Below are 22,560 nucleotides of genomic sequence, written 5' to 3'. Positions count from 1 at the left end.
TTCCCTTTGATTGCAAATGTAATTTTAGTGCTATTTGCAAAATAATGTAGGGGTAGACTTAAAGTTAAGAGCAAATTCAGAACCTAACTTTGAAGGATATTTTAAATATGTATGTAGACAAACTATGCCAGTAAAAACAAGATAAACATATCTCACAGGCATTGAAATCTTGGCTTCAGCTTGTGCTACATACCCTAGCTGGGAATGTAGTGACTAAGTCATTACATCTGAGGCTTGATTCTGAAGGGAGTGCAATTTCTCTTACACATGGATAAAAAACATTCGGACACTGGGTTTAGAATGTTTCTGTATTGGAGGTTACAAACAGCCTGTAGAGCTATAATTGAAATAGGAAAGGTACAGAAGCCAATTAATATAAATTCTGAATTGTCCATTCTAACCAGTCCTAAGTTAAAACATTGACATTCTAATATTTTTGTAAAATAAAAGAAGAACCCAAAGCCTGATAAGCACTGCCTTCCTACAGCTATACTGATAGATAGAAAAAAGAAGCTAGCATGAGGATACAGACAAAAATTTCCAGTCTGTGAAACAAATGTCAGACTTAATACATTTCTTTGCATCTGTTTAAGTAAGACTTATGAAAATCACACAGAATTGCATAATTTTTGGTCATAACAAAGCTAACATTTTCCAGTGATCAACATATGTTATTGTCCCAATTCCTGTTTTACATAAGGATAAAATAGCTATGTGTCAAAGGCAATAGTCTGATTACTACAGAATTTTTTTCAGAATTATAAATATATAATATTTGTGCATGATAAATATGTGCATTTTTGTGTCTCTGTGTGCATGCACATGTGTTATTTATCCGTGTTGGCCTTAGTCTCTTCACCTCAGGACTAATTCCTGAAAGTTTTGAAAAGCTTCATGCAACCAGTGGTTTTTATTCTATCTACTACATAAGTATTTCCTTCTTTCCCCTACAGAGGTAGAATTTCCATTCCAGTAAATGACAAATTACACTGGCCTTAGGCCAAGATTAGCAGGCCTGGAAGATCAGCTCAGTTACAAATTTAAGACATCTATCTCACCATGGTTTTAGGCTGGATGTCACAGAACAGGAGAGATTCTCACTGAACCTAAAGTTTTGCTTGAGCCGCAGGATGTTCTGCGATCCTCACATCATGGCACCGTTAGGTGAAGAAATATGATTTTAGGTTGTTTGGTTCTTGAGTTAACAAATCTGCAGGCTCTTCAAGAGAAGATTATGGTCTTCCTTCTCCTCTTTGTAGGCCTAGAAGTGAATATTTTCAGGTTTGAAAAAGATTCAGGCCAAAAGGTAAACAAAGTTTCAGAGTGCAAAGGAGAAAAGTATCTTTTATGAATCTATGGGGCCTTTCATAGGAGTTTCATTGCAAACAATAAATGTGCATACTATGCCAAAGTTGTAACTACCCATGTTTCATGAGAAGCAAAGTTTTATGTGGGATTCTCTGATGCTATTTCAAACATATGCTTTAACATACGTTTTGCCAAAAATTTTCATTCATATGATCACCTGTTAGAGGTGCAAATATCAAATGTAAGATGAAAAATACATGAACACATTGAGGTGGTCAGTTGTCCCTTTGGTCTTTTCAATTCAGCTTGTAGAAAAGAACATGAAAAAGGTATTCATGCAAAAAATTAAAAACTCATGTAGAAGCTGAAATGTCTTGATAGTAGTAGTAGTAATAATAATAACACCATACACCTATTTATCACCTGCCATCTGTAGGTCACCAAAAACAGCTCTTACAATTTCATAATATGTGAAGTTATCTCCACTGGGAAAGGTCACTGAACAGTTGGGTCTGTTATTTTCCAAAATGATCTGTTTTACAGGGCATACAAAAAAGCTAATACCTGAGTTACAAAGGTGCTGGAATTGAAGTCAGTAGGATTTTCAAGTGCTTATTCACTCTAAAAATGAGGATAGAAATTGTAGTCAACAGGTATCACAGCAGGAGTTACATGGCACTTCAGCCACAGTTAGCTGGCCTGAACTCCACAGAGGAAATCAGAACCCAGAACTCCCAAGTGACAGTCCTGAGATTCTTACCCATTCTTTTCCAAGAAAAAAATGTAATTTATACCTATACTCTTGTTTGTTCATTTTTGAAAAAAAACCCAGAAAAGTTAATATACAGACAAATGGGCATTTGCAGGAGTAGAAGAATAAATGTATAAGCAATAGAAAATAGCCTCTTAATGCATCTCGTCTTTTTCTAGTGACATTCACAGCCAGCAGCTGAATGGCTTCACTAGTAATAAAGGGTACCTAGAAAACTGAAGTGCCTGAAGTGGATCAAAGGATTGATGTAAAAGTATCGTAAATTGAGAAAAACAGAGTAGGCCTGTCACCTAAGAATGACTGCTTTGTTTGTCACTCTTTCAGGAGTTCTGCAAGGGCACAAAATACCTGGAACACTGCTATGTCTCTTCCTGCCCTCAGCTGACAGACGAAGCTGTGAAAACAATGGCACGTCACTGCCACAGACTAACATCTGTCAGCATAGCGGGTTGCCCAAAGGTATGTAGAAGAAATGGGGCAATAGTTCTGGGATTGCTATTGCAAAGAAGTACTTAGTATTTCATTCAGAAATTTGACCTCCTGGCATCTGTGTCTTGTCACGATTCTACAGGGTACTCAACAGATTTAGAAATCAGCTGTATCAGAAATAAGTTCAGCTGACCGTCCATGAGGTTTAAGTTCTGAGACTTGGCTCTTGAGAGTGTTTGGCGTTTTTCTAATGGTTGCAGTTACAACATATAGGTGTCTGTGCTATATCAGGTAAAAGTTTGTCTCTCCAGGGGTTGATGTCTAAGGAAGGGTGAAGAGAGAAGGGCTTTTAGTGATACTTCCTGCAAATACTCTCTCAGCTGCTGGTGTTTTGGGTGCTTCCAAAGGGTGGTGTCTTTGTTTTAATAACTCTTGGTGTTTTCATGCTTTATTTTTTCCCAGTGCTCTTTCTGAACCCAGGTGAAGCATAAACTGGGTCATGAGAACTTTATACCTCTGGCTTTACATAGCAGGGCAGTGGCTACTTTGAAAATAGCAGTAGTGCCTAAAAGCTCATGCACTCAGAGGTGTAAATTCATGCTTAATTATTTTGAAGATTCTAAGCCTAAGCAACTAAGTCCTTTGCAAAATAAAATTTATGAGGTATTATTTAAGTAACTTATACCTATGGAAGGGAGTCTTAGGCTGCTTTTTATAGTCAGTGGAGCAAATTGTTCCTAGAAAGCATCTGTCAGGGAACCTTTCCTTGGTTCTTTGAGAAGCCCTGTCTCTCTACTGACTACTAGGAGACTCAGAATAATAGTCAGCCCAGGGCTATATGAATATTCCCTTAATATCCAAGTTAGTGTGACAGTTTTGCTAGTGGTTCCCACTGTCACCAGTGTGCTTTGGTGAGTCTGATGTAGTGTATTGTGTTTAGTAGGTATCTATTACCAATAAAACCATGTGCAGTTGCAGCCTTATTCAGTTAACTAACATCTCTTCAGGAAAGGTGCTCAACTAATTTTCATTCAGGATGTCTGAAAAAAATACAATTATTTCCAGCCATTCATTTATTTAGATTAAGATTCACCTATAGTGAAATTTAGTTCCTCTTTACCATGAGCTTATACTACAGCACGTTTGCTTCCTATATTTTCTGTATCATTTCTTTTTGATTCAAGTCTTGAATCTCAATTATCTTTTTCCTGTATCCAAATGTGTGTTCCTTTTTGAAATTATCACTGTTATGAAGGCCTAAATCTTCTTTCCTATACTTTCTGACTTAATACCTCTGGCTTCTGTGTGTTTAATTATTTCTGTGCTTTTAATTATTTTCTTTAACAGCAAAACCAAATACTTGCTGCATTTTGGCAATAAGCATTCAAAAACAATTTTTAAAATGATGATTTCATTTTTTTTAAATTTCATGGGAGAAGTTGTTGTAATGTTCCTTCCATCACTATCAAGTGGGAATAGACCAAGTTTATTACTACATTTGGAAAAGTTCACCTTGAAGTATCCTTTAAAATTTCACCATCTCATTAGGCCAGTTTCCCCCTTTTTTCCTACTGAAGTGCCCATGTCCTGTTTCCTTCCACAATATGTCTGCAGCCATCACTTGTCCCTGCATTCCTCCACTCCAGCACCCTTCTCCATAACCTTTGACTGTCCTTTCAGTCCTCCACACAGTCCTCGTCCTCTTATTCACTGCAGTGGTGGAACACAGCCTCCTGGCCAACTAGTTTGAGATGACTTAGCTGACTAGCTAGCCAGCTCTGAATTATAGATATTTTGGTCAATTTGCTTGCCTTCCAAAAGTTCATAAGTTTCTCAGCCTCTAGCCCAAACCCCTATGTTTCAGATCTGGCAGGCCAAGGAAGTTGCTAGGTGTCTTACAATAGCCCTTGGTTAAAAATCTTACAGATACCTACTGTACACCATTAAGTATTATATACATGAGTCTCAATCTCCTGTATCCTTTGCTTTTAGATAGATGTTAAGCTATTTTCCCATAATAGCAGTGACAATAGAAGTTGAGCATGGAGATCTTCCCAAAGTAGTTGAAGTTAGGTGGTGTTACAATCAGTCTTCTCTGCCATGCTTTCCACTACACCTTATATCCTAACACAGGAAACCAAACCAAACCAAACTAAACCAAACCTCTACAATAGCAGTAAATATATTTAGTCTGGAAATTGGGAGAGTTTCTGATTATCAGAGCAGTGAATTGTAAAACAGCATCTTGGGAAAGGAGATGGGGCAAAGTATTAAGGAAAGTTACGATGGCTCTTGGTAAGGGATTAAACTGGGTCATATTTTGTAGTTCCTGCAAATGGGAACAAGAAGGAGACTCGGTGACCTAGTAATCCCCTTCCAACACTTTGTTCCTAGATGGTTTCTTTTCTTTAAATGGTTATAAAGCCAATCTGTTAACTGCTAATACCCTACTATTTTCAGAAAAGAACATCAAGCCTCTTCCAAATAAATCTACACATAAGTTTACAAGTCTTTTTTTGACTTGAATCCAGCTTGCAACTCCGTAAAATGAGATGGGTACACCTGTGGATGTTAAAACTAATGGGTCTTTCAAATCCTTTGGCAGTCTCTAGTGTAAATTGAGGGGATCCAGCTGCTAAGTAAGGAAATATTTTCCACTCAGAGACTGTTTAAAAATGGTCAGGAGATTAGAGTAAGAATGAACCTGTTCCAAAGGATATATGTTAATATGTCTGACAGTCATGTCCTGCAACATCAGCTAAATTATATCAAAAAAAAGAATTTAAAAAAGAAAGCATAGCAAGAGAACATGGAAAAAAAATCAGTAGAGAAATACATGTCCATTAAGAATTTTTTGGCATGTGCTATGCAGGTTACTCTAAAATTAGAAGAGCTTATCACTTTAATCATATCTACTGAGGCAAATTAATTGTCTTTGAACAAACTCCACTGGCTTCAGTGAAAGTGCAGTGAGTGTCCCTGTCATGCTTCTGTATACCTAGGATAGGTGTAAGTCATTTGCTAATGCTGATACTATAAAATATTCAGCAGTGCAGTTCTTGGTCTTACTCAAGGAATGAGCCTGATTCAAGAGTAATTCTTATTTCATAGGAAAAAAATGAAGTTGCTGTGGGAAACATATCCTACACATGAAAAAATACAGCAAGAATTGAAAATAAATCTCTGGTTAAATAGATCAGCTATTTAAATAGAAAAGTTCTGGAGAGACAGTTTGATGGACAATGAATTATGTAATTCATTACTCTGAAGAGAGGATGAGTGTATGATGAATGTACATTTCTCCTAAATGCATCCAATATTGATTACTGACTTCAGAGTCAGCAACTTTTTATTTCAGTAGGCATGTTAATCTAGTTATTAACCTTTTAATCTATTTATTAATCTGTTGCAGATCTTAATATTGAACATACAGCTAAATCTGGAATAAGCAAAGCACAGAATTAGCTCTGTATTCCAGGAGGACTGTATAATGAGATAGTGTGCTAATTTTCTGTTCCTCAGCCCAAGGTCTCAGCTTCAACTTGCCTCTTTGACCCTTTTAGATTTTCATGAGATTGTCTGTTTAATGCAAGTGAAACCCTCATCTCTCTTTCCACCCACTGATTTTAATCAAGTATCTTTAAAAGGTCTTTAGTATTTCCACTCTTGATTTTTGGTCCTGACTGACCAAGGTAATTAAAGTATGTGCATAGTGTATTCTTGACTGTTCCCGGTGAGGTCGGTGAAGCAATTAAGTAGCTTGCATGACTGCTTATATACCATGAAGACTCTACGTCTCATGTTTTTCTCAAATGCTACTTCTAGCATTAATGGCAATGAATGTCAGTATCAGTTTAGAAAAATGGAATCGCGAAGTGAAACTAAGCAGCTCTGCTTCAGAGCTAATGAAAAACAACTATACATTAAAAAGCTCTTGGTGTGAGACACTCACTCGTAACAGAGAACTGAGATACAAAACTGATATAACTAAACTATAAGTGCAGCCTAATAGTTTAGCAAGAACAATGCAATAGCAAGTAAGGCTAAAGGCTTATATGTGCTGCATGCAAAATTATGAGGTTGGGAAAGTTAAACCATTCTGATTAGGTGAAAAAAAATTCCACAATATTTTTCACTGTATTGGAATTACAGTTAACTAATACCTAATATGCTTCTGATATTTAAGTGACAGTTCCCATAGAGCCTCTTGCATAGATTCAGAATTCTGCTGTGTCAGAAACTTTACTTCCATGAAGTATTTTAAAACATAGTTTTCCTACAAATCAGACACTAAAATTGTGGTCTGTGTTTTTTTCTTTTAACTATTCAATCATCATCTAACTTCTGTGTGTTTTGTTGCTTCATTTACAGATGACTGATACCTGTATCCAGTACTTGGCTGCAGCCTGCCATTATCTCCACTTCTTGGATGTCTCGGGTTGCATTCATCTTACTGACAAAGCACTGAAATATCTTTGGAAAGGTTGTAAGCAACTCCAGATTCTCAAGATGCTGTACTGTAGAAATATTACCAAGTAAGAGAATATTTCCTAATGCTATTTCAGAGCTGGTTGTAAACCCCAAAACATGAGGGTTTTTTCTTCATTGGCAGCGTGGCGTCATGCCAGGTATCTGGCTTGAGTCATCTTGCTCCTTTATGTAGGGGGTGTCCACACTGCTGTCTTAGGATTCCTGTGGCCTGGTGTGGGTATCTATGTATTCTAGTGTCATCCAGGAGTGAAGAGGAATAGGAACCCTCGTCTATCTTTATGGCAGACAACGTCCTCTTAGGGACATTTCTGCAGACACAGGGTGTCACCTCAAGGGCACTTGGGAACATGAGGGAGAAAACCAGAATGGGCCAGATGCTCTCAGCCATCGCACTATGTACTTGAGCTCACTCTGAGGGTTTGTTGGAGCCTGTTTTCCAATGACTGAATGTCACTATATGGCAGAAGTAGATGTCGGCCTGTGCTCAAAATGCGGCATGGTTACAACAAATGAATCAAGGTATCATATGCATATTTCATGAAGTACAAGTGAAACATATTTGTTATGTATCTACAATTGGAAAAAACAGGTCATCTACCACAATGTAATCTAACTTCCCCGCTGGTGTAAACGGACCAAGTCTCCTGATTCCCCATGAAATTTAAAAGCCAGTTAGGTTTAGAAACACAAAATCACAAAATATCTCAAGTTGGAAGGGACCCGTAAAGATCATCAAGTCCAACTCCCAGCTCCTTGCGGGACTACCTAAACACATGACTAAGAGCTTTGTCCAGATACTCCTTGAACTCTGAAAAACTTGGTGCTGTGACCACTTCCCTGGGAGCCTGTTCCAGTGACCGACCACCCTCTCGGTGAAGAACCTTTTTCTAATTTCTAATCTGAAGTTCCCCTGATGCAGCTTTATTCCATTTCCTTGTGGTCTATCACTGGTCACCAGAGAGAGGAGATCAGCACCTTCCCCCCCCCGCCCCCTTGATGAAGTTGAGACTGCGATGAGGTCACCCCTCAGCCTTCTCTTCTCCAAGCTGAACAAGACAGGTCACCTCAGCTGCTCCTCATAAGTCTTGCCCTTGAGGCCCTTCACCATCCTGGTCACCCTCCTCTGAACATACTCTAAAAGTTTGATGTCTTCTTATCTTGAGGCACCTAAAACTGCACACAGTACTCGAGGTGGGGTCACACCAGTGCAGTGTAGAGTGGGACGTGGTTGGCTATTTTGGCTGCCAGGGCACACTGTTAACTCATATTCAACTTGCCATCAACGCAAACCCTGACATCTCTTTCTGTGGGGCTGCTTTCCAGCCTCTTGTCCCCCAGTTTATATGTATAACCAGGCTTACCCCATCCCAGGTGGAGAATCTGGCAGTTACTCTTGTTAAATTTCATACAGTTGATGATTGCCCAGCTCTCTAGTCTATCCAGATATCTCTGTAAGGCCTCTTTACCCTCGAGGGAGTCCACAGCTCCTCCTAGTTTAGTATCATCATCAAACTTAATTAATGTGCTCATTTATAAAAACATTGAAAAGCACTGGCCCTAAACTTGAGTCCTAGGGAATCCCACTGGTGACTGGCCACCAGCCTGATGTAACCTCACTTACTATAACTCTTTGAGCCCAATCTGTTAGCCAGTTGCTCACCCAACATATTATGGACTTGTCTAGCTGTGTGCTGGACAGTTTATCCAGAAGGATACTGTGAGAGACAGCATGAAAAGCTTTGCTAAAATCCAAAACTGCCACACCTACTGGCTTCCCTTGGTCAACTAGATGGGTGACCTTGTCATAAAAGGGAATTAAGTTGGCTCAGCAGGACTTCCCCTCGTGAACCTGTGCTGGCTATGACCAATGACTGTGTTGTCTCTCAAGTGTTTTTCAGTAAATCCCAGAATAACCTTCTCCATAATTTTACCAGACACTGAAGTGAGGCAGACAGGCCTGTAATTACCAGGGTCTTCCTTCTTACCCTTCTTGAAAACTGGGAGAGCTGAGTTTAGAGCTGAGTTTTCATCTGTGAGTCTCAATGACAGCTTCAATATCTGTCACCCCTCCATGGCTGTTAAGAGCATCACAGACCAGACATTGTACACCTAGAACTGCACAGTGGCCAGATATGCCAAAGGGACTGAAACTGGAAAAGAACTAAAATTTAAGCATGGTTGATATATCTGAGTATATAACTTAATCAGACTTTATGAGAGTAAGAAACATATAATACTATTTTATGTAGAGAGTATCCATACTAGGAGAGCTCTAACCCCACTCTAACAGGACCACTGTAGATAGCGCACTCCCTGCTAAACCATTCCAGGGTTTAATAGTCACTTTAGAGACCACAAGACTAATGCAGATGCTTAATAACTTAAAAGATATTTCCAGTGTGCTTCATGATTTCCAAACCCTCCTTGGTTTATTTCCCTCTGTCTCACCACAAACAATTCTGCTGTCATTACTTTTATTTTCTTTACTTCTCTCTGACTTAGTTTTCTTAATGTCATCTCAGAACTTCCTTCTCAAAACTTCTAATTAAATACTTGTTAGATACAGAAAGTGTTTTTAAGGATTGGTATGCAAGAGTAGTAATTGAGAAAATTATTGTAATTGAACTACTCTGTTCATTCTGAAAAAAGATATTTCAAATAAATTTAGTCCCTTCATAACTTTCTGATTTACAATTTTTCTCATATTAAGCCTCAAAGGATTTTCTTTTACCTCCAGATTAGTTGTTGACTTGCTTTTTCTGTGACTTCATATCTCCATTTAGAGCACTAAACAGTGTGTCATCCCTTTCAGACTCTGGATGCTTATACGTCTTCCTGTAGAAGTGAGATGTAGTAAGAACAGACATTTGTGTGAGTTCCAATTTATGTTGGGAGAGCCATGATCAAAGAGCTGACGTGACTTCTCAGAAAACCATTTGCATTACTGTGGCCTTTGCAGGATGACCCAGGATTATGCCTCTGCTTCAGAGTCCCATATGCTATGGGTTCTCCAGACATCTTAAACTCTTCTGACTCAGCCAAGGAATTTCCCAACCAGTTATTGTTACTGTAAAGAAGGCCCTGGAGAGTTATAGATCTTTGCAAAACAAAAAAGCAACACATCTCCACCCAGTGTTATCTTTCCCCTTTTTGTGATTTTTAGAACCAGACAAACTTTGCTGATTTTACTTTCTTGAGCCTGATTTTCTGGTATGTGATGGTGGATGGTTCTTTTCTTTGCCAGCCTCAGTCTCTAACCCTTTGCACCATGCGCTCAATGATAGGAAACTCCTACCCCGTGCCATTTGAGCCTGGGACAAAAACTATCAGGTGGATTGATTGTGTAGAATAATTCAGCACTGAAGATTTTTTGCTTGTTCCTTCCAACAGGTCTGAAGAGCCTCCCTAGACCTAGGCAGGCCGCAGAATAGACTGACCACATCAAGATCAGAGTGCTTGTCAATCAGACTCTAAAATTGTCATTAAAGAGACTCAGAAAAGAAAAGGGTGTTCATAGCTAGATTCAGATATATTCCACATCCTGTATGTGTCACACATCAGAAAAATCTTTTCTTATTGTAGTTAAAGGCCAATATTGCAAAGATGATAAAAAAATTATCTTCTGCCAATAACTACATCAAAAGCACAGTAAAATACGGCAGTGATCCTACAGTCAGTTGTCCTGCAGTAGCTTTTCAATGACATCAAAAGCAGTGACAGTACTGTTACTAATATGTCGCAATATGCTTTTATAAAACTACGTATTTAATGCACAATCTGTATGCTTTTAGTAAAGAATAATAAGCAACCGAAAAATGAACAACAGGGCCTCATTCTCTGTTTTCAGACTAACTCCTAAAACTTTATTCAGGTTCTTGGATTTTCAAAGAATGTGGAGGAAAAGGCTGGTTTCAGGTGTACATTCTGCAGATGTGAAACCACATTTCAGAGACATTTCATTCCCTGTTTAAGGGGATGGAAGAGGACATCTATGTAAAAATCACATCACAGCTCAAGAACTAAACATGCTAGTGGCTTAGGTTCTAAACAAGCAATAGAAGAAATATGGTTTTAGTTTAAAGTTGCCCTACAAAATCTATGTGTCATGTATACTTCATTTTGCCAAAGGAATTCCCCATTATTTATGATTAAACACTAACTTGCAAATATTGAGGTGTATCTCTTGTATTGTGTCACATTCTTTTTCAAAATTTTAGTTTTGCTTTTTTGTTAGATTAAAGTAGAAAACATATGGAGGCACAAAGTTCTTCAAGTTTCAGTCCAATGCAGCTTCATAGGAAACAGTTACGAGCATATAAATTGTCCATTCTTTCCAGTATCAGGTAGCATTCAAGATTATATTTGCCAGCATACTAGTCTGGTTCCAGGTTTATTAAATGTTAGAAGAAAAAAAGGTCTATGACCTGATATCCTGCTGCATATTTCTTATCTAGGGGCTAATGACCTTTCAATTAATCCTGTTTCTAAATGCCGTAAAGAATCGTGGATAATCCACCTGTGGGAGTATATGTCACTGCTATGATTGATTTCTTCTATTAGAGGAAAAGAAGCTAACTAACTGCTTTTCAAAATATGGCTTCTGTAGGAAAAGGTTGTATTGGTTGTGATTCACTTGGGACTAAGCCTACAAGAAGTAACACACTGCCATCTTTAGAGAACCACTTCTCTTCCCTGTAAAACACTCTCCTTAAACTTCAAAACAGAAATACCATTTAAAGTCAGCTGCAGTGCTGAGAAAGATGTGGTGCTCTATTAACATTTCTGGGTGCAAAATGAGAAAGGAAATCTGCCATTGCCTTGAGAAGCCCTTGCCAGCCAGCCTGGTGTTCTCACCAAACTGCATCTCGTCTGTAACAGTTTGGTTCCACCAAAAGCTATTCTTTGAGAGCAAAATTAAATGCTTCCTTCTTTCTTGTCTGCACTAATATGAAACCAGTTACATTTCCTTTAAAGTCAGGACTATGCTGTTAACAAGTGACTCAACAAATACTGTTACAATTTTTGCCTTTTAAATAGAAATTACATTGGGTCTTAATAGCTGCAATACATTTGACATTTGGAGAACATTCTGATTTTGGGGGTTTTTTTGGTTGTTTGCTGATGGTTGCTGTTGGTTAGAAAGGAGATTGCAAGAACTCTCTTTTCTTGGAAAAGCAGAATTTCTTAGGTATTATCTAAATATTCAGGTCTCAAGGCAGGAAGGATTTGGGAGGCCAACACACATGTAATCAGAAATGAAGACAGCCGACACATGATTTGGTAAAGGACTAAGAATAATTACTGTTTTCTCTTGACAAAGCAACAAAAATATCGTAGTACTGTCTTCTCACTGACTGTAAATTGCTCTTCAGAAGGGACATGGAGGCTCCTGGAGTGCCATGTTTCAGCCATTGTGTGCACTTGAACTGGATGCCAGAATGTGATACAACTACTGCAGCTGACATAGACCTCAGAATACTTCAGATTTTGTGGAGTCTTATCACTTTTTGTAGCCTGGAGCATGCTTGCAGGATGCTTTCTGCTCTTCTCCTTAGTGGCCTGCCTCTTTGGCTTAATTTCTCCTGCATTTGCACTATAAACAGTTCTCCCATGTTTAAGTTTTTATTTTCCATTACTTTTTCCTCTTGATGTAATCTCATCTCAAAAAATCTTTTTCAAAAACTCTGCTTTTTAGTATGATGGACCCCATCAAACATTTCTGAATTTTGGAATGGCTCGGGATTCAGACTGATGTATTTCCTACCTACTCCCTCTTAGTAAAAGGGAATGAAACTTTGGGTAAGGATTCAATTATATATTCCAGTGCTGCTCAAGCCATGTGTTTGGGCCAGTACTTTTGTCTGACTTATACCAAGAGATATTTGCTTTGCCAAAGAGAATTGCAATTATTTGCTGAAATGCTTTTATTCATCAATGTGCTCATTTAAGACAGTATCTAAATAAATAAGCAGACACTATCATAGTACAGTATATCTTAAATAAACGATCTATTTTGCCATGTGTTGATGATTAATGAATGGCTGTTTCTGGCAAACTAATCAACTGTAGCTCCAGGCATGGGACAGCGTAAGTTTCCAAAAAAATAGTAACAGATCCCCTTATACATGCTTCAGACAGCCACCATACATTGCAGTTTCCATGAAAAACAGCAATTTGGACTTGGATGAGTTGATTTTTATTTTATAGCTTAACACATATAGCTCATATAAATTGTGCACACATTCCTCAATGGCACAGGCCTCCATAATATAAAAACAGATACAGCCTTGTGTTCATGTCGTTCATACAGTGTGTCAGTGTTAAATTTAAAAAAAAATATCCTGTAGCCGTTGAAAAGGAGCCCTCCTTGCTTCACTAATTTTGTCCCTTTTGCACCCCTCCCTGCTTCCCCCTCCCTGCTGTGGTGGTGCAAGCATCACAGCTGTGTGTGTCTGCCTCTTTTGTAACCATCTCCAATGTTTTCACTTTGGGAAAAAGAAAGATACTGTAGTAGCATTACTGGCAGAGAACAGACCGCTTTAATTTAGATTTTTTTCTATTATTGTCTAGATGCCATATATTATATTCTGTTACAGAGCTTAGGAAATCGGCCAGCAGGGAGCAAGGCTACCTTGCTGTGGCTGAGACACACAGATCAGGTTGAATCTCCTGAAGAGGATGGGAGATGTAGAGAGCTGGCTCTTCCCCAACAAGCACATGAGTACACTCAGCCCCGGGGAGTTTTCTGGAGTGCAAGAGGCAGTGATGGGGGGAGGCCAGGGGTGGCGGGTGCTCTGCGCAGCCGGGAGCGGGCTGGCAGCCAAGTTGCAGAAGTGATGGAAAAAAAGAGACGTTCAGAAGACTGAAAGTGGCGGGTTGAGTTTCTTCAGCTCAGGAAGGCAATGAAAGTTCCTGGACTGATACTGCCTGGAAATGAGGGAGAGGGGAGTTGCTCTTCAACTTCTTTTTAGGGTGTCTCACTCAGCAGGCCTGATTTTCTCCTATTTCTGTGTCATTTTGCTCTAGTTTGTTATTTTTGTGTTCTAACACTGCAAAGGGGCAGTGGCCACAAAATGCCAAGGGAGATCAGAGGGGTCATGGGTGTTTTTGGACATCACAAGCAATTCTCTTGTGGATCAGCTATCACAGAAGTTGCAAAACACAGCCCTGGGGCAAGCTCAGGGCTGGTGCAGGTAACTAAGGCTCTGTAACACTGCCCGACGTGTATCCAATTCTGTTTCAGAAACAATACACTTCAGAAAGAGGTGGGTGACAGAAGATAACTACAAGTAGAGACATTAGCCAAAAAGAAATCGGAAGGTGCACCACAAAAGGGTAAAAATACTTGGAGGTGCCACAGAGACTGTTCAAATTAAAAAACAGAGATAGGCACCTGCACAGTTACTATAGCTGTCCTACATAGCTATGAAAAACCACTCTGGAGACTCTGTGATATCTTTTGATGTAACTGGTTTCTTTGTTTGGTGTTGTCTTCAAAACACAATGCTATTATTCCAATGGCCTCACCTACTCGGTCCCGAAGATCTGTGCTTTAGGCTCCCCAGTCCAGACACTGACACACTAGGGCAAGTGCAGATGAGGGGCCACCAAGACCATTAAAGGGCTGGAGCACGTGGTGTGTAAGGAGGAGCTGAGAGAACTGCTTTACTCAGTCACAAGAAGAGAAGGCTCGGGCTGGAGGAGACCTTATTGCTGTCTGTAACTCTGATCAGAGGATACAGAAGACATGGCCAGGCTGTTCTCAAAGGTGCACTGATAGGACAAGTGGTGTATGTGAAGTTCTGATTACACACAAGGAAACTATTTTCATCAGGGGGCTGGTCAAACACTTGAATAGGATTCCAGAGAGGCTGTGCAGCCTTCAGCCCTAGAGATATTCAGAACTCAGCTCGCAAAGCCATGGCCCACCTGGCCTAGTTGGATCCATTTAGAGCAAGACCAGGATTAAATGACCTCCAGAGGCCCCTTCCAACCTCATTTATTCTGTGACTCTATGGCCTCACCAATTATCTTCTATTTTCCACACCACCTCTTCTAATATTGATGGTTTCAGTTAAAACAAGGAACTTTTGCTCATTAAACAGCTTTTAGTGCTCTTTGTAGAAACAGCCTCTGCAAATTTTTTTTTATTTTTTTTTTATTTTTAAACTCTTGTTGCAGGCAAGCTGTCTCAAAATATACAGCCAAATTGGAGAGACAAGAACATAATGATGCTGACCCTCCTTCCTGGCTTGGATATAATCAGGATGGTAACATACTCACCTTCACCAAAAAACACACATCAGAGCCCAAAAAACCAAATTCTTCAGAATGAAAAATGAAGAAATTGCGCAACATCTACAGTTTAAGGTTTTTTCACTAGAGCATGAAAAGAACACTGTAATATTTTACTGAAAACTAATCATACTTTAATAAAAGGCTGTTTGTTGAATCAGTAAGGAAGCATTGTGAATCCTTCTTGCAGGAGCGTGTGTGCCTTCAAGCAAGACAGCTGCACTGAAACAACACTGCTAACTTTCAGATATTGATTCAAGCTGTCTTCATCTTTCAGTAATGAAAGTTTTTGTAGTCCCGTGCAGAGCAAGCAATAAATAAATCTGTGTGTGTCTGGGGTTCTTGTTTGCCATGAAGGTCCTCTCCAGGACATAAACACTCTGGCTTCCCACAGAACTTCACACTTGCCACGGCTGGTACTCATCAAGTACAGTGTTCTTGAGCAACCAAGAACAGGTAGTGACTACCAATTCCTTAAGACAAAACTACACATGCCCATTTAAGAACAGTTTTCTACTTCTCAACAGATATTTGTGCACCCAGAGCCCTAATTCTCCTAAAAGTCTCTCAGACTGAGTTCAACTCTCTAAGTGAGCTGATGTTTACATTTGTAGATCTGAACCACAGGCTGGCTGGCAGCTGACAGAGTCACACCACATAAAAAGGAGCATGAATGAAAAGAAGTGTTAAAGGGTAAGTTTTCTCCAGTTACAAGAACATGTCTTCTCATCAAATGGACAAAAAAAAATAAGCACACAGGGGATTTGCCATTAAAGTCCTAATTACTAATAACCCACTAATCTTTCCTTGCCTAGAGAAAAATACAAAGTTTCACCTCATCACAGCAGAACAAGACATTACTCAAATGCCTTTGGGGAAACTCCCAAAGATTTGTCTTTCTTCAGCTCATTCTTGACCTTTATGTTAAAGTTCTAGCTAGTCTCAACATTTATTAGCTTGGAAAGACTATAATCAGAATAGCTTTAGTGGTAGCACAATTTTTCTGATGGCTTATTTAAACTTCTTTAAGCAAGTAACTAACAATCCTAATGTTTAATTCCAGCTAGTTTTAGCATATGAATGTCTTAGCTTGCTTTCTTTTGAACATGGAAGAAATAACATATTTTCTTACTGTGTTCTCCCTTAAATTGCTGATGCAGCAGTCTCAAAAGGCACAGCCTTAATCGCAGAGGCTGACAGGCTTTGAATTCCAGGTGAATAATGGAACCATTAAATGGACTCTCCATTTTGTGAAATATCTACTACACTTTTTATTTTTCAATGCAGTGTGAATTTAGAGGTGCTTCTTTCAGTTTGTCTGCAGCAGTGCAAAAAAAAAAATCATCAATTTCAAAAATTTTTCAGGAAATCTAAAACCATTAAACATTTATTTTGTATCTTTTAAAAGTAGTCTAATAATAATTACTAATAACTAGTAATATCATGTTACTTTTAGTAATAATATTAGTAATGTTTTATATATTAGTGTTTATATTAAAAATACATAAAATTTGCCATACATATCAGTGCCCGCCTCATCCAAACAAACAGTACACACAATGCCAAACAGAATGTGGAGGTTTTAACCACCCTGAATTATAGTAAAAATGTTGCCCTTGACTATTGAATTCCAGTAACCAGGGGCAATTATACATCTTCAGGAATCCTGTGGCAAAGGAGAAGTTCATTTCATAATGTACCATTACCATCTAAAGTACATACACATATATACACAACTTAATCTGAGCTGACGCTCTGAACTCTGCTACTCTCCATCCACTCAGCTGGCAGAACATTGCAGTTTTAAAACACAAATTTCAGCACTTCTTTTATAAGGTGCCATATGTGTATGGAAAGGCTTTTAAAAGCTCTGTTTACTGTTTATATTACAGTAACACAAAATCCTCCATAAAAATCACGTATGCCCTTGGGCCGGGCATATGTCCCTCACCTCCCTCCTCTGCCTTTCTGCCTCAGAGCTGACAATCCGTCATGCAAAGTTGCAGGAAGGCAAGTCACTGGAAATGTAGCAACTAAACAGATTACAGATCTCATGTATTGGGCCAATACTTCCATTCTTTGGCAGATTTACTTTACGGGAATGTTCATGTAGACTCTTATCTGAAGTGCAGCTGGTGGAGTGTTCCTCCTCGAAATCAGGCAGATCCATTGCACTTCTGAGTATTTATTTTAAAACCTTTTTGTTGCAGCGGAACAGTGGTAGACATAGCTAGAGTTCTTATTTCTATCCACAAACAAGTTGTTCAGGATGACATGGAGCAAGTTCTGTCATTTCATATTAGTTTTACACATACAGTACCCATTGACAAGGCAGAAACTGCTTAACGGATCAAACACCAAAGAAGACCAAATAAGAACTACAGTTCTGAAAGTGGTTTTATCCTCTCCACGATACAAATTGGTTGAAGAAAATTCTCCGTCTTTTGCATAAACTAGTAGAATTCCCACGGTACTGAGACATTTAAAAATATAAAATAGTTTGCAGAGCATGTCATCTTGGAAGTAAATTTTCATATTTTCAAATATGAGATGTTGAAAACGCGTTTTCTTTTTAAATGACAGCTCCAAACTTCTGCTTGAAAGTTACCAGTTTTTAAACTGATATGTTAAGTGGGTCAAGTTATACAAATTCTGAATATGTAAGATCTTGTCGTTCCTAAAAGGCACTAAAAGTAAACCAGATCTGTTAAGCACCAGCCACTGTCACAGGCAAATCTTGGGTTAAAACACCCTAATTTTTAATATTGTTTCTCTCTTATATTAAGAATATAAAAAGTTCCATAATTTTACAGAAATGTTCCTTTACAATTTCTTGATTTAATCTCTTTGGCTTATTTCATCTTTAAGAACTCTTCAGCTTGACAGACTGGATCCAGCTTTGGCTTTTAAGACACACTCTGCCATATTGTGTGTCAGCCTTAATCCATTTGTCTGTTTCATTCCTTTGATTCATGTGACCTGGAAAAGAGAGTTCTGTTTAGTTTAGTTTGACACACAGTAAACATATCTCCATATTGCCATTTTTTTCAAGCTCCCTTGAAATACTTGTAAGACTTTTATTTGGCAGAATTTATATATTTTTAACAAGGGCTTCTGACATTTCATTTTCGATACAGTTTATTTGCATTAATCTAATGTAATAACATATTACTGGAAATGAAAGTTGTGGGTTTTTATTATATAGTACTGTATTTTCTATTATGGGCTAGGAAGTATGCTGTGGTGGGTTGACCCTGGCTGGATGCCAGGTGCCCACCAAAGCCGCTCTATCACTCCCCTCCCTCAGCTGAACAGGGGAGAGAAAATACAACAAAAAGCTCATGGGTAGAGGTAACAACAGGGAGAGATCACTCACCAATTACCATCATGGGCACAATAGACTCAACTTGGAGGAAAAAGATTAATTTAATTTGTTACCAATGAAATCAAGAGTAGGATTAATGAGAAATAAACCAAAACCTTGAAAGCACCTTCCCCCCACTCCTCCCTTCTTCCCAGGCTCAACTTCACTCCTGATTTCTCTACCTCCTCCCCCACAGCGGTGCAGAGGGATGGGAAATGGGGGTTGCACCAGTTCATCACACATTGTTTCTGCCGCTCCTTCCTCCTCAGGGGGAGGACTCCTCACCCTCTTCCCCTGCTCCAGCATGGGGTCCCTCCCGCAGCAGACAGCCCTCCATGAACTTCTCCAACATGAATCCTTCCCACAGGCTGCAGCTCTTCACGAACTGCTCCAGTGTGGGTCCTTTCCATGGGGTGCAGCCCTTCAGGAGCAGACTGCTCCAGCGTGGGTCCCCCATGGGGTCACATGTCCTGCCAAAAAACCTGCTCCAGTGTGGGCTCCTCTCTCCATGGGGCCACAGGTCCTGCCAGGAGCCTGCTCCAACATGGGCTTCCCACGGGGTCACAGCCTCCTTCGGGCACCCACCTGCTGCAGCATGGGGTCCTCCCCCGGCTGCAGGTGGAGATCTGCTCCACCGTTACCCTCCCTGGGTGCAGGGCACAGCTGCCTCACCATGGGCTGCACCACAGGCTGCAGGGGAATCTCTGCTCTAGCACCTGGAGCACCTCCTCCCCCTCCTGCTTCACTGACCTGGGTGTCTGCAGAGTTGTTTCTCTCACATATTCTCACTCTCTCTGGCTGCAATTGCATAGGTTTTCCCCCCTCTTTCTTAAATATGTTATCACAAAGATGCTACCACTATCATTGATGTCCTCAGCATTGGCCAGTGGTGGGTCTGACTTGGAGCCAGCTGGTATTGGCTCTGTCAGGCATAGGGGAACCTTCCAGTAGCCCCTCATGAAAGCCACCCCTGTAGCCGCCCCCGCCTGCTACCAAAACCCTTGCCACAAACTCAGTACATACGTCTACGTTAGACATTAATCTGGCTATGTAATTTGAAAAGTTTTCTTCTTTATTGTAAACACAGAAGAGACATGGGTAAGACCTGATTTTCCAGACGACCAGACATTGCTACTATTACTGCTTTCTTATGATAGTGGTTTAAAAATACCCCAACCCCGAGATGTCTGTCTTCTTACATGTTTCACATAAACTTAGTATGCATGGTCATGCTCTGAAAAGCTTACTGTATAACAGACAAAGGAGAAAGTTCCACTTATCCTAATTTTACAATCAAGAAACTGAGGCCAAGAGAGAATAAGTGACCTTCCAAATTTATACAGAACATTTATGACCAAATTGGGAATTAAACTGGGATCTTTTAAGTCCCAAATCAGTGCCTTTATCACAAGATCAACTTTCACTTTTGTTTATCTTTATAAAATACCTTTTATTAATACTTTAGTGTTTGTGTGACTGAGGGAATTCTAAGTTTAGAACTAATTTGAGCCTGGAATAGCATAAGGGATGGCAGGGAAGCAGATTCTGAAGCAAGTTTGCAAACATGCTCTGCTCTGACCTGTAACACAGCTGAAGTTAAATTTTGGCCACGTAAAAAACAGTGGCGAAACTCCAGCTGACATCACTGCATCGGTTTCCACAACTCAAGCCTATGCACCAGAACTTTTCAATAGTGTTTCAGCACTTTGGTACTTCTAAGTGGGATTAATTTAAGGTTATGGGCCAAACCCACATTAATTCACTAGCCGGCTGAGGTACTGTCTAGAAGTACAGGATTTCCAGAGGAGTCCAACACTGACAGAGTTCTCCCACTGAACAAAGAGGTATATCAGTATCTTTTGTTACCAGACTACAACATACTTTCAAGGGTCTCCATGTGGATGTCCTAGTACAATTTCTGCACTCCTGACTGCTCCAGGCAGTGGCAGTCTCAGTCACACTCAGTCTCAATATCATTCCTACTCTAAGACAGAATCCATAGTTCTGCTCCCCATCTAATCATGGACTTATATCTATGATGATCACCACCAAATTGGACAAACGTGTACATGAAATGTTAAAATCTGAACCTTCTGTTCCTCAGAAAGCTTTCCTGAATCATTGATTCCAATAGTATTGTATAAGACTACAGAACAGAAATTAAAATAGAATCTATCTTTTAAGTAGAGGTAGCACTTAAGACATTAGATCAGTCTGAATTTTAAACAGGAAATAGCCTCCAGGTGTCAAAAAAATAAACCAACAAAGAAGTGTAAAGGAAAACTTCAGCTGATCCCTGTTGTAGAGCACTAAAAATACAGCTTTTTCCCTAAGGGGAGAGGACACAATAAATGTAGGGCAGATATATACTTCCAGAAAGTGCATATTGGAGTGCTTGGTCCCAGTTCCCCCCTCTCATGTTTTTGTCACTATGGCTTGTACTTCTGCACAAGGAACAAACATTGAAGCACAGGATCAGCCCTGTCAATGAACAATTTCATGCACTGCTTATGCCCTGCTACACTTTTGCTAAAAAGTTAAAGAGTTTTGAAGAAACACAGAAACAAATTAACAAAAGCTGTTTTAAAGCTCAGTTGTGTCTGAGTTCTGTTTCTCATTTTGTATTTGCTATGTGAACTTAGAAAAATGTTTTGTTCCTTATGCTTCTCTTGGAGATTTGCCTGTGAAGGGAATGCAGAAAATATCAAACTGCCTGCAGGAAAGTGAGTGTCAAGTTCCACTCCCTAGGCATGAAGATCTTCAAACTACTTTAAGGTTATTAAGCCTATCGCCAGTAGCAGGTTCAGATCAAGCTTAAGATATTTAAATAGCTTTGTCTATGAGGCGCTCGCTCATCAAGCAACAAGTTTAGTTTGAGACCTTCTGATGACATTTTGGTCTTAACTGTACTCACTGCCTGTGCTCTGAATATTGTTGGAACATAAGTGGATTTTGAGGATGACTTTGCTAGCATGATTAAATCACGAAAGCCAACATCCTGCTGGATTGAGAGAAGGAGAAGGAAAAAAAAAGGATTTAATTTCAAAAACCCACCAGTCAAGACAACAGCATGAGCTCAGGAGAAAACAGATGCAAAGGTACGCTGTGTGGCCACTTTTTCAATCTAATGTCGCAGAAAAAGGATTCCTCCCCCCCCACGTGTGGTATCTAAAGGCAGCACACCTTTGTAGAACTTCACACAGTAAAGTACTGACTGTTCATTCACTTGCCTTCCTGAAGACTGAAGCAGTTAGAGTGCTCTATTTTCATATCATAAAACACACGAAGAGGAATACATTTTAAATGTTGTTCACTGGTGTTAGGACTGTGGTGTATCTCAAAAGGCTGTGAACAGCTTGAGTTAAATGCAAGCTGAAACCAATAAAAGTCTGTAGGATAGCATCTCATCAAATGTGTTTTATAAAAGTTGGATGAACTTTCTATTTGACTTGAAGGAATGTAATCTTTTCCAGATACAACCTGGGTCTTTGTTTGTTTTTTTTCAGATACTGCTTAAGGATTAAGGCTTCACAGAGGGACAGTGTTTGGAGGGACACTGTAAAACAAAGCTCTTCCCACTCAATTCTAGTGGCAAAGAGTCAATAAAAATTGCTTCTAGGAAAGAAGGAAAGTTTTGAAGAAGTGCCTTGAGAACAGAGAAAACAGGGAGGGACACAGCAGCAGATAGTGTTACTCCCGGGATCAGAACCGTAACTGAATGCAAGACCTGAGTCAGCTGCACAGTGGGAGGAGGATTGCTACACTTGGACAGCTGTTAGGTTTCAGAACAAACTTAAGTTTCATCAGACTGACATAATGCAAACTCTTTCAGTTATTTCCCTTTTAAAGGCAAGCTGCTTGCCTCACATTATTCACTACTTCTTCAGCTGTGTTTGTATTT

General features: G+C 39.5%; 2 protein-coding genes across 2 annotated transcripts in view; one reads left to right on the top strand and one right to left on the bottom strand.

The window, feature by feature from the left end:
• Positions 1–15,454, top strand: part of FBXL13 (F-box and leucine rich repeat protein 13) — a 98,550-nt gene extending 83,096 nt beyond the window's left edge. The window contains exons 19-20 of the mRNA XM_074869907.1: positions 6,881–7,044; positions 15,182–15,454. Coding sequence (XP_074726008.1) covers positions 6,881–7,044; positions 15,182–15,335 — 318 coding nt within the window. The 3' untranslated portion in view covers positions 15,336–15,454. The remainder of the gene's footprint in view (positions 1–6,880; positions 7,045–15,181) is intronic.
• A 1,087-nt stretch (positions 15,455–16,541) lies between these two features.
• Positions 16,542–22,560, bottom strand: part of FAM185A (family with sequence similarity 185 member A) — a 46,844-nt gene continuing 40,825 nt past the window's right edge. The window contains exon 8 of the mRNA XM_074869911.1: positions 16,542–18,274. Coding sequence (XP_074726012.1) covers positions 18,159–18,274 — 116 coding nt within the window. The 3' untranslated portion in view covers positions 16,542–18,158. The remainder of the gene's footprint in view (positions 18,275–22,560) is intronic.

This window comes from Strix uralensis, chromosome 5, assembly GCF_047716275.1.
Source record: "Strix uralensis isolate ZFMK-TIS-50842 chromosome 5, bStrUra1, whole genome shotgun sequence".
NCBI lineage: Eukaryota > Metazoa > Chordata > Aves > Strigiformes > Strigidae > Strix > Strix uralensis.
Note: the sequence above shows the minus strand (reverse complement) of the source record. Positions and strands in the feature narration are given on the sequence as shown.